At 21.2% G+C, this 13253-nt stretch overlaps 4 protein-coding genes across 4 annotated transcripts in view; 2 read left to right on the plus strand and 2 right to left on the minus strand.

Moving 5' to 3' along the window:
- Positions 1–488, minus strand: part of DDB_G0276429 (hypothetical protein) — a gene marked incomplete at both ends in the record, with an annotated part of 1747 nt that extends 1259 nt beyond the window's left edge. The window contains 2 exons of the mRNA XM_638046.1: positions 1–2; positions 133–488. The exon at positions 1–2 is cut by the window's left edge and continues 487 nt beyond it. Of these exons, the coding sequence (XP_643138.1) occupies positions 1–2; positions 133–488 (358 nt within the window). The remainder of the gene's footprint in view (positions 3–132) is intronic.
- Positions 489–1363: 875 nt separating this feature from the next.
- Positions 1364–2464, plus strand: DDB_G0276509 (hypothetical protein; the record flags this gene model as incomplete). Its single annotated transcript, XM_638047.2, has 1 exon — positions 1364–2464. The coding sequence occupies one exon, from the start codon at positions 1364–1366 to the stop codon at positions 2462–2464; it is 1101 nt and encodes a 366-aa protein (XP_643139.2).
- Positions 2465–2809: 345 nt separating this feature from the next.
- Positions 2810–4224, minus strand: osbF (oxysterol binding family protein, member 6; the record flags this gene model as incomplete). The annotated part of the gene is made up of 2 exons (XM_638048.1): positions 2810–3821; positions 3917–4224. 2 exons carry the CDS (start codon positions 4222–4224, stop codon positions 2810–2812), a joined length of 1320 nt encoding a protein of 439 aa, XP_643140.1.
- Positions 4225–9007: 4783 nt separating this feature from the next.
- sepA (armadillo repeat-containing protein) lies at positions 9008–12935 on the plus strand (the record flags this gene model as incomplete). The annotated part of the gene is made up of 4 exons (XM_638049.1): positions 9008–9061; positions 9264–9493; positions 9584–9771; positions 9904–12935. 4 exons carry the CDS (start codon positions 9008–9010, stop codon positions 12933–12935), a joined length of 3504 nt encoding a protein of 1167 aa, XP_643141.1.
- Between the last annotated feature and the right edge of the window lie 318 nt (positions 12936–13253).

Genomic DNA, 13253 nt, shown 5'->3' on the forward strand with positions numbered 1-13253 from the left:
AACTAAATACAGCAAGATATAAAATTTTTTTTCTTCCATATCTTTTTTTTTTTTTTTTTTTTTTTATAAAAATATTATAATTAGTATAAAATAAATTAAAATTCTTTTTTTTTAAAAATTAAAAATATTTACCTATCAGATAAAACACCAACTAATGGACCGAATATAAACATTGTTAAATTTGGTAAAGCATCTGAATAAGATTTATAGTATGCTGCTTTTGATTGTTGATCATCAAAATTAAATGATGGAAATTTATATGCAACATAATCAACCAACATGTTCGGTATAATTACACCATATAAAAAGGTTGACATTACCCAAATAAAAAATATAATATATAATAAAATTGTTTGTTTTAAGTATTTATGTTTAAATAATGGAATTTTATCATTATCCTTTTCCACCCCTTTTTTTATTAAAGGGGTTTCTGGACCGATTGTCCTAATTTTATCATCTTCAAATTTTAAATTACTATTTGGTGGCATTTTATTTTAATTATTATTTATAGGAAAAAAAAATAGTTTGGAAAATTTATTTTAAATTTATTTATTTTTATTTATTGGAAAATTTTTATATAATATATTTAATTATTTTATTTTTATTTGTATTCAATTGTAAAATTATTTTAATGATTAAAAAAAAAAAAAAAAAAAAATATTTAAAGAAAAAATAAATCTTTTGATAGAAAATAAAAGGAAAGCGAAAATTTAATTAACCTTTTTTTATTTTTTTTTATTTTTTTTGTAAATCAAGAGAACGGAATGTCAATTTTAATTTTTTTGAAAAGGCATTAATTATAAAAAGGTACAAAAGAAAATTCAACCAATAAGGTCTGAAATTCTTGAGCCTGCTTCGCCCAAGGTTGCGAAAAAAAAAAAATATAAAAAGAACCACTGACATCATAAAAATCTTTTGATTTTTTTTCCAATTTATTTTTAAATTTTTTTTTTTTTTTTTTTTTTTTTTTTTTTTTTTTCTGGGAGAATGGTTAAAATAAGTTTGAAAAAATTAAATAAAACAAAGGGGTATTATTTTTTATTTTATTTTTTTTTTATTATTATTATTATTATTATTATTACCCCAATTTTTGATCATTTAAAAAAAAAAGTTATTTATATTTATTTTTATTTTTATTTTTATTTTTAATTTTTTTTTTTTTTTTTTTTAAATGTTTTGAATAATTTTTTATTGATATAATTTCCCACACAAAAAATGTATATTAATGATTTAAAAAATCAATTCTATTTTAATTTTTTTTTTTTTTTTTTTTTTTTAATTTTTTTTTTTTTTTTATTTATTCAACCTTAAATAAATTTTTTATAGATATAAAAAAAGCTATAAAATTTTTAAATAAAATAAAATGAAAAAATTAAAAATATTGATTTTAATTTTTAATTTATTAATTTTATCAATAAATTGTATTCCAATAATGAATTGTAATGATTCAAAACAATGTAACAATTTAAAAAATTGTAAAAAATCTTTTATAGATATTTTCACAAATTCACCATCACTATCATCATCATCACCATCATCATTACCACAATATATGAATAATAATAATAATTCTAATATTGGCAAAATGATAATTGACAAAGAAAAAAAAACAATAATTTTTCAAGCATCATATGATAATGAAAGTGTTTATAGAATTCTTTCAATTCCAACCAAGGGTGGTTCATCAACAATTAATAATGTTAATACAATCGCAAAATTATCAAAAAATATAACAAATAATTTTTTTATTTCATATAAAAATCAAAATGAATTTTTTATTTACTATGAAAATTGTTTAAAAAAAGTTTCCAATTTTATTTTAGATTCAAATTGTTTTTATAGTAATAATAATAATAATATTACAGATAATAATAATGATATATATTCAATTACATTTGATGATCAAGGAATATTTGGATACTATTATTCACCAATATATTCATCAATTATTCAATACCCAACAAATAAAATTCTTTATAAAGGTGGTAATGGTACAAACCAAATTAGAATTTTAGATAAATTAATATTTTTTAAAATTGGTCATAATATTTATTTTGGGGATTTAAATAATTTATTTATAAATTCTACAAATAATAATAATAATATTACAAATAATTTTAATCAATCATCAATTAATAATAATAATAACATTAAAAATGTTTTACAATTACCAATTTTCTATTCAAATAAGAATATGTATGAATTTGATATATCATCAAGTCATTTCTATTATAGTGATTGGTTTGAAAAAAGAATTTATAGATATCCAATTAGAAATGGTATAATTGATCAAACATTTAAACAAATGATATTTTATTATCTACCAATTTCATTTCATTATTTTAATAATTATTTATATCTTTCATTTCCAAATATTTATTCAATTAATTTAAATTCAAAAAATGTAGAATTTCAGTTAACTGACCATTTTATTCAATCAAATTATTATTGTATAGATAAATAATTTTAATAAAAAAAAAAAATAAAAAATAAAAAAAAAATAAAGATAAAAGATAAATTTTTTAAAAATAATAAACAAGGTTTTTTTTTCTTTTTATAAATTTTTTTTTTTATTTAAATGAGATTAGAAAAATCAAAATATGTTTTTTTTTTTTTATAAATCATTTTTGTTTTTGTATTTGTTTTTGTTGTTTTTTTTTTTTTTTTTTTTTTCTGTAAGAAAAAATTTAAATTTGTATTATTTGTATTATTATTATTATTTTTTTTTTTTTATATATTGTATATTATTTTATTATTGAAAAAAAAAAAAAAAATGATTATTATTATTTATTTATTTATTTATTTATTATTAATTAGTAGTTTGAGGAATTGAATTATCAACTGGAATTGAATTTTCAATTTTAGCAGAAGAATCAACTTTTGAAAGGTTTGGAGTTGAAGATTCAACGGGTTTTTTAAAAATATAATCTGGTTTTACACAATCAGCAGGAAGATTTGGATTATGAATGAAATAGTGTGGTTTATGAATGAAATTTGGATCCTTTGCCAAATTTACTTTTGCTTTCTTTCTTTGAAGATCTTCGATTCTTTGTTTTTCAAGACCAGCCTTTCTACTATCTTTCTTTGCGAAACCCTCAGCAACACCTTTCCAAACCTTTTGAGAAGCATTCTCTTTTAATTGTTCCATTGGTTCCTCGATGACTGGTTCAGAACGCATGGTATTGTAATTTATAAAGACACCAGATGTTTTATCTTTGAGATTAGTGATGGTAAGTATATCAACATGAGTACCATGAATATCATAGATTGGTTCGGTACCTTTGCTAACTATGATTTGAAGATCGTGCCATTTGCCACCAATGATTGGTTTGTCCTTGAAATTGATGACTGCGCTATAGCCAGTTTCTGGACAAACAAAATTATATTTACCAGTGAATTCAAATTTCCATCTCAAAAGACGAAGATAACCCTCTGTGAATTTATCGTTGAAATAGGTCTCGGTGACACCACCCTCTCTCTCCAATGTGATACAAGTCTTTACATCCATATTGACACGAATACATTTACCCTTGAATACTGGTGTGATTTGTTGTTTTGAATCAAATTTGATCTTATGTTTATCATTGTAAAAGTTAAAACATGAAATTGGTGGATGATGTGAAATTTGTTCGGCTGTGAAATGTGTAATATCACCTTGAATCACCTCATTGGTCTTCTCATCTGTATGTTGAACTTGACATTCATAAACTTCTCCTAAAATTGGATTCAATGGATTCTTTGGGAAATACATCTTTGGCCATGTTAAATGATATTTTAAAACTTGTAAAAATCTTTGATCATCTTCTTTAATATATGGTGCACTATTTAAAATTTTAAAATTTTAAAAAATTAATATAAAATGAAAAAAATAAAAAAATAAAAAAAAATAAAAAAGTAATATATATATATAAATTACCTTGTTAATAAATGTGAAAAAATTGCTGATTGTTGTTGAATTGCTGTTAAGAAACTAATTGGTTGTACAAATGTTGCTGGAATTGGTAATTTAGTCATATCTGCACCAACTTTAAGATGATTCTTAATGAATCCAAATGCTTGTTTCATAACACCTGCCTCTGTGGCTGGTTCAGAATCAATCATTGCATCAGCTCCACTATTTTCAGTTTGATCAACTCCTTCAGCTTCAACGCCATCACTTGAAAGATCACTAACACTATCTTCTGTTAATGGTGCTTCTTTATTGCTTGCTACTTTTGCTGACATTCTTTTTTGGTTCTTTTTTGATGATTATAAAAAAAGTTTATGGTTTTTTTTTTTTTTAAATATTAATGATTATAAAAAATTGGTATTGATGTTTGAGAAAAAAAAAAATTATTGTTGGATTTTTTTTTTTTTTTTTTTTTTTTAGATTGTTGAGAAAATATGATACAGTGATGTTATTAAAGGTTTTTTTTTTTTGGTTTTTTTGATTTTTTTTTTTTTTTTTTTTTTGCTATAAGTTTATTCTATATTATACTATAGGTTGTAAAATATTTTTGTTATTGCCAAAAAGAAGGAAAAAAAAAAAAAATTATTATTATAATAATAATTTTAATGTTAATATTTTATTTATTATTATTATTATTTTTTTTTTTTATCGACTGGTGTTTTAACAAATTTAAAAAAAAAAAAAAATTGAAAAAAAAAAAAAATTTTAAAAAAAAGGTTGTATGCAAATTTTGAAAATAAAAAAAAAATTAAAAATTAAAAAAAAATTAAAAAAAAAAAAAATTTTTTGTGATTGAACGAGTGAGTGGAATAGATGATAAATATGTTGTTGTTTATATTTTATATTTACATGTATATTTATTATATAATAAATTTAATTATATTTAAAGATATAATATATATTTTTTTTTTGTGTCTTTTAAAAATTTGAATAAGGTTTTTTTTTTTTTTTTTTTTTTTTTTACAGAATTTATTTTATTTTTTTAAAAAAAAATTATTTATATTGATATATTAATTAAAAAAAGTAAGATGATAATTATTTATAATTTTTTTTTTTTTTTTTTTATAAATAGAAAAATTATTTAAAAAAAAAAAAAAAGAAAATTATTAAAAATAAAAAAAAATTAAAAATAAAATAATTTTATTTTAAAATTAATTATTTGTGTAATATTGAAATGGTTGTTGTGTGAGTGGTGGTTTTTAATTTAATTATTATGGATAAAAAAAAAAATATTATTTGACTTTAATTTTTAAAAATTATAAAAAATAATTCTCACTATGTGGTGGAAAAATTATTTGAATTTAACATATGTTTATATGATTTTTAATAAAGGTGGTGTGAGAGAGGAATTAATAGAAGGGGGGGTTAAGTTGGTGAATTAAAATAAAAAAAATAAAAAAAATTTAAATAAAATAAATAAATAAATAAAATATTATCTTAAAGGTTATTTTTAATGTTTTATTGTTATTTTTTTTTTTTTTCAAAAGTGACAGTATTGGTAAATAAATTTATTTATTATTTTTTTTTTTTTTTTTTTAGTGTGAGTGTGGTTGGTAATGGAATGAATAGGTAGGATATTCTCCGATATTTATTTTGATATTTTTATTAATATCAATTTTGTAAACTATATGGTGCACACTTTATTTTTTTATTTTATTTTTAATTGAAAATGATGGTGATAACTATAAAAAAAAAAAAAAAAAAAAAGAAAAAAAAGAACAAATTTATAATAAATTGTGTTCATATAATAAATACGGGAGAAAAACAAATATTTATTTACTCTAAAAACTATGGGTTATAATAAATTTTATTTTTATTTTAAAAATGGTAGTAAATTTCTTTTGTTATATTTAAATATTTTAAATTTTATAAAAAAAAAAAAAAATAAAATAATAAAAAAAAAATTATTTTATACACTTTTTTTTTTTTTTAATAGAAAAAGTTAAACAAAAAAAAATAAAAATAAAAATAAAATATTTTTAATAAAAAAAAAAATAAGAGAAAAGCTATTTTTAATTTTTTTATTTTTATTTTTATTTTATTTTTTTTTTTTTTGTTTTTGTTTTTACGATGAATTATGATGTGGGGTGGTATGAGGCTTATATCTCTTTGGAAATCCAAAATACCAAAGTTTTTTTTTTTTTATTTTTTTTTTTTTATTTATTGTGCTTTTATTTTAAAGTAAATGAAAATATAATAAAACAACATAACAATAAAAGGGGTACCTTAAGTTATAACAAATTTGATATTACCAGTGAATTTATTTTTATTTTTTTATTTTTATTTTTTTTTATTTTTTTTTTTTTTTTTTATACTAGTGCGTTTTGAGTGGTTTTTTTTTTTTAATTATTTTTTTAATTATTTTATTTTATTTTTATTTTTATTTTTTTTCTTTTTTTATTTTAAAACTTTTATAATAATTATTATAAATAAACTAATTTTGACTTTTTGATTGTGTGAAAAAAGGATTTTTTTTTTTTTTGATTTTTTTTTTTTTTTTTTTTTTTTTTTTTTTTTTTTGAAAATGGTTTTTACACAAAAATGAAACAAGGTTGTATAGTATTATAATATTATAATTATCAAGTGACATCAATATGGTTTTTTTTTTTATTTATTTTAATTTGTTTGGTTATTACTTACATACAAAAAATATGAATATTTAATAACCTTATATAACTATTTAAAATTACAAACAGTTGGTGATGATGTATTATTAATATGAAAATATTGTATTTTACAGTAAAAAAAAAAAAAAAAAAAAAAAAAAAAAAAAAAAAAAAAAAAATTTTGTTGTTGTGTTTCCCAATAATTTTTAGAAAAAAAAAAAAAAAAAAATATAAAAAAAATAAAATATTTTAAAAATTAAAAAAAAATCAAAAAAATACAAAAACGTTTAAAAAAATATCCAGTATGATTGGGGAACTGAAAAAAAAAAAAAAAAAAAAAAAAGTTTAGAAAAAAAGTTTTTTTTTTTATTTTCTTTAACACAAAACTTTTTTTTAATTTTTTTTTTTTTTTAGAGTCAATGACTGGGAGAATTAATTCGATAACATGCACATTCAAACATCCCAATCTAAGATAAAAAAAAATAATTTTTTAAAAAATTTTATTATTATTATTTTCTTTTTTTTTTTTTTTTTTTATAGAAAAAAATAAAAATTTTGGTTAAAAAAAAAAAAAAAAAAATTTGTAAAAACAAAAAAATCCAATTTTAACAGGTCTGAAATAAAACAACACCCTGATTAGTAATTTTTTTTTTTTTTTTTTTTTTTTTTGTGGAATGAAATAGTGAAAAAAAAAAAAGACTATGGTGCACTGATAAGTTTTTTTATTTTTTTTATTTTTTTTTGAACACCATTATTTGGTTTATTTTCTAACTTACACCAAAATTTTATTTTTTTATTTTATTTTATTTTTTATTTTATTTTTTTTTTCATTTTATTTTTCATTTTATTTTTATTTTCAATGAAAATATTTAACCGAAAGTTGGTAACCTTTTTAAATGATAAAAATAATAAAAAAAAAATGAAAAAAATTAAAAAAATAAACACAAAAACAAATTGTTAAATTATATATTAAAGAGAGATGTTAATTTATTTTTAATTTATTTTTGGTTGAAGATTTTAATGTGTTACTATTATCTTGATTATTTATTCCAATTCAAAAAAAAAAAGATTATTTAAATGAACAACCTTTCCATTCTTTTAACATTGATTGCTTTTTCTACACTCTTTTTTAATACTGGGGAAATTTTCGAGGTCTCCAGTTAAATCTTCAAATAATCCTCTGTTAAAACCAAACTTCTTTGAGATATCATAATATTTTTGGTTCTCACACATGTTGATTCTTTTTTGGAAAAAATAAAAAAACAAATATTTTAAGGGTGTAATGGTGATTATTTTTTATTTTATTTTTTATGGAACTTGTCAAATATTGCAAAAAAAAAAAAAAAAAAAAAAAAAAAAAAAAAAAAAATTCAATTAAAAATCCAACCCGCAACCAATTTTTATTTTTAATTAAAATTCCAAAAAAATTTTTTATTTTTTGTTTTATTTTTTATTTTTATTTTTTATTTTTTCCAGTTTTGAAAATAAATAAAATGGTAAAATGGAATATTTGGGCCTTTTCCATTAAAAATGGTGTTGCGAGTAAAAATGATCCATTATTATTATTATTTTTATTACAATTTTTATTATTGTTTTTATTATTTTTATTATTAGGTTTTTAACCGGTCCAATATTATGAAAAATTAAAAAATTTTAAAAAAAAAAAAAAAAAATAAGAACTTTGTTGGCCATTTATTGATATTTAATGGAGATAGGCTCCGAGGTTCTATTTTTTTTTTTTCTTTTTTTAAATTTTTTTTTTTTTTTTTATCTTAGAAAAATAATAATAAAATTAAATGAATTTTGGAAGTCAAATTTTTTAACCATAAGACCAAAAAAGGTTTTTTTAATTTTTTTTTTTTCGCAAAATCAAATAACAAGTTTTTTTTTTTTTTTTTTTTTTTTTTTTTTTTTTTTTTTTTCGCAAATTCAAAACAAACCATTTTAAGCTTATTGATATTAGTTTATATATATATTATTTTTTTTTCAATTATTATTATTATTTTTTTTTTTACCCATTATTTCATCCAATAATAAATTATGATAAACTATCGTGGTAACCTATTGAAATAATTTTTTTTTTTTTTTTTTTTTTTTTTTTTTTTGGATTTTTTTTTTTTTAATTTTAAAATTTTTTTTTTAATTTTTTTTTTTTTTTCAGTTGGACCATTAATATTTTTTTTTTTTTTTTAAATTTTTCCATTCTTATTTATTAATGGGCCTATTTTTAAAAAAAAATAAAAAAAAAAAAAATAAAAAATAAAAAATAATAAACAAAAAAATCAAATCTTATTTAAAAAATCATTTTGTATTATTGGAAAATCAACATTAAAAAAAATTTAAAATTAAAAACAAAATTAAATTAAAAAACCAACAGCCACACAACAATTATTTTTTTCACGATAAAATAGACAAATCTAATAATTGCTTACAAAAATCAATTTTCTAGAAAATGTCTAAGAAAGAACCTGAAGAAATAAAGAAAAATGTTACAGTTGGTAACTATGTAAGTTTATTTATTTATTATTATAATTGTTTTTTTTTATTTTTTTTTTTTTTATCATTTTTTATACATGACCCAAACCGTTATATTGATGATATTTTTATTTTTTACAACACAACAAAAAAAAAAAAAAAAAAAAAAACCAAAAAAAAAAAAAAAAAAATATTTTGAAAAACTTTTTGTTTTGAAAATAAAAATAATATAGAATTTAGGTGTTGTTATTGGTAAAGGTGGTTTTGGTACAGTATATCAAGGATTAGATATTGAAGATGGTGATTTTGTAGCAATTAAACAAATTAATCTTACAAAGATTCCAAAAGATCAATTACAAGGTATTATGAATGAAATCGATCTTTTAAAGAATCTTAATCATGCAAACATTGTAAAATATATTAAATACGTAAAGACAAAAGATAATCTTTATATTGTTTTAGAGTAAATTATCAAATTTTTTATTTTTTATTTTTTATTTTATTTTATATCACCCAATCAATTCTAATTTTCACACATTTATTTTTAAAATAGGTATGTTGAAAATGGTTCATTATCAGGTATTATTAAAAAGTTTGGTAAATTTCCAGAAACATTGGTTTGTGTTTATATTAGACAAGTTTTAGAAGGTTTAGTTTATCTTCATGAACAGGGTGTGGTACATAGAGATATTAAAGGTGCAAATATTTTAACAACCAAAGAGGGTAAAATTAAATTAGCAGGTAAGTTTTATTAATTTTCTATTTTATAAACTTTTTCAAAAAAAAAGTAAAAAATAAAAAAAAAAAAAGAAATTATATTAACATTTCTTTTTTTTTATTTTTTTTATTTTTTTTTTTTTTAAATTATTTTAGATTTTGGTGTTGCAACTAAATTTGATGATACAAGTGCAGCAGCAGTAGTTGGTACACCATATTGGATGGCACCAGAGATTATAGAGTTAAATGGTGCAACGACGAAATCAGATATTTGGAGTGTTGGATGTACAGTTATAGAGTTATTAACAGGATCACCACCATATTATGATTTAGGACAAATGCCAGCACTTTTTCGTATTGTACAAGATGATTGTCCACCATTACCTGAGGGTATTTCACCACCATTAAAGGATTGGTTAATGCAATGTTTTCAAAAGGATCCAAATTTACGTATTTCAGCACAAAAACTATTAAAACATAAATGGATTCAAGCAAGTATAAAGAAAAAACCAGTTGAAAATGGTGCAGGTGGTGTTGGAAATGGTACAGATTCATTGGGTGCACCTGCAAACATTGATGATATAGCAAAGAATATTACAGATTACAATGAACGTATTAATAAAAAACCATCACATCAAAGAAAACCTTCAATTCATCCAAAATCACCAAAAGGTAAAGTATTTTTACCACCACCTGAAGAAGAAGAAGATGAATGGGGTGATGATTTTAGTAATACTCCAAAATCAATTAAATTACCTGATAAAAAATCACCATTAAAATTAACAAATAATAAACCTTCAACACCATTAAAACAACAACCAACAAATAATACACCAGTACAACAACAACAACAACAACAACAACCACCACCACTTAAATTAGCAGTACCAAAACAACCAGTTATTGAAAATGATGATGATTGGGGTGATGATTTTAATACAGTTTCAGATTTATCAAAAGCAGTTGGTTCATTAAATTTCAATAATAATAAAAAGAATGAAACACCAAAACCAAATATAAAGAAACCAACATTTAGTGAGGATGAAGATGAAGATGATGATGATGATGGATTTGGTAGTGGTGGTGATGATGAAGATGATGATTTTGGTGATATACCAACATCAATTAAATTAAATCCAAAATTCGGATCAAATATAAAAGGAAATAGTAGTGGTAGTGCAAATACAACAAATTCATCATCAACTGTTGTACAACAACCAAAATTAACAGTATCTAATAATAACAATAATAATAATAAGAAATTACCATTATCACCAAGACAACCATCATCAGGTAATGTTAAAGAGGGTATTAATCATGGTAGTACAGGTAGTAAGAGTGGTGGTGTAATTATTGATCAATGGGGAGAGGATGGTGAAGAAGATAATGATTGGGGAGATGTTGCAACAGTTAATTTTGATCCAAAAGTAATTAGAAAAGGTACAGTTAATAAACCAGATCTTTCAACTAGATTAAAGAATAGAATTGCATTATCAGAGACAGCATTAAGTAATAGTTTTAATAATAATGGTAATGATGATGAGGATGAAGATATTTTCGCCGATGATTTCGATGAAGATGATGATGAAGATTTCGATTTGGATAAGAATTTAATGAAGGATAACTATGCAAGAATGTCATCAGAGATTTTAAAACTTATGAATCTATTAACACCAGAACAACCCGAAGAAGTGATCTCTAGTGCATGCACTCAATTGATTACAATGTTCAAAGAGAACTCTGAACAAAAGACCCTATTAATTCGACGTCATGGTGTTATTCCAATCATGGAGATGTTGGAGGTTTCAAATATTCAATCACATGTACTTTGCTCAATTCTAAAGGTTGTCAATCAAATTATCGATAACAATATGGAGATTCAAGAGAATCTATGTTTGGTTGGTGGTATTCCAGCGATTATGAAATTTTCAGGACCTGAATATCCAGCATCTGTTCGTTTGGAGACCGCTTCATTCATTAGTAAAATGTGTAGTACTTCAACATTGACATTGCAAATGTTTATTGCATGTAAAGGTTTACCCATTTTAGTGGACTTTTTATTATCACCATACGCCGAGAGTAAACGTTTGGTTTGGATGGCCGTCGATGCCATTGTAAATGTTTTCGAATTACAATCACCAACACCAAAGAATGATTTTTGTCGTCTCTTTTCAAAATGTGGACTTTTAAAAACACTTCCAATCGTATTAAGAGATTCAATTGCAGATGGTGAAGCCGCTGCAACCTATCCCGATAGAATCATAAATTTATTCATTATGTTTTCTGCAGCAGATTCCGTTGTTAGAAAGACAATGTCTGCCGTTGAGGTTATTCGTCCAATTTTAGATACACTCTCACAATTGATGCCAGAACAATTGGCAAAAGTATTGAAAAGTATTAAACAATTATCCATGGATCATAATACATTGGCCAATCTACAAAATGCAGGTGCCATTCGTTTTATGGTACCATTTTTAGGTCGTCGTACTGGTGCATTTGTTGCAGAGATTCATAATCATGTTTTGAATACAATGTTCCATCTTTGTCGTATCGATCCAGAGAGACAATATCAAGCTGCTATCGATGGTATCATACCACATCTTCAATACTTTATCACTAGTCATTCACCATTGAATCAATTTGCCTTACCAATCATTTGTGATTTAGCTCATTCAAAGAAAGCAAGATCTGAACTTTGGAAAAATAATGGTGTCGCTTTCTATTTATCACTCTTGGAGGAACGTTATTGGCAAGTGAATGCTTTGGATTCTTTGGCAGTTTGGATCACTGATGAAACTCACAAGGTTGAGAATATCATTGCAACCAATGAAAACATAAAGAAATTGATTCAACTCTTTACCAATGCTGAATCTCAATCTTTTGCTGGTATCTTGGAGCCATTATTAAAGATTATTCAAATTTCAATACCTGTAAATATCCTCTTGGGAACTTCAAATTTCATCACTAAAATCATCGATAAATTGGGTCATACTAATCCTCAAGTACGTTTGAACCTCTTGAAAATTATTACCTCCCTCTATGAATGTCATCCAAATGCTAAAAAGATGATTCAAGAATTTAAACTCATTCCAATCATTCAAAAGATTGCAGATACCGATAAATCTGTTTTGGTTCAAAAAATGGCAAGCAAATTACTTGAAGCCTTTAATGCTAATACTGTAATTTAAAAATAAAATAAAATAAAAAAATAAAATAAAAAAAAAAAAAAATAAAATAATTATATATATATTTCCTAAATATTTTTTTTATTTTATTTTAATTTCCAAAAAAAAAAAAAAAATTAACTGAGTTTGGATGTAGTTGTTTCCTCTGAGGATAATTTATTACGTCGTAAGAAGTTTTTAATTTTAAATGTGGTGTAATAGGAAAGTAATTATTATTGTTATCATCATTTTTTAGATATCTACTTTTTAAATATGTTAAATAAATAATTCAAATAACAAAATTGTAGTTGGTTAGATGAATTGGTTAAAGGAGATAAGATT

This window comes from Dictyostelium discoideum (genome assembly GCF_000004695.1).
Source record: "Dictyostelium discoideum AX4 chromosome 2 chromosome, whole genome shotgun sequence".
In the NCBI taxonomy this organism is placed as follows: domain Eukaryota; phylum Evosea; class Eumycetozoa; order Dictyosteliales; family Dictyosteliaceae; genus Dictyostelium; species Dictyostelium discoideum.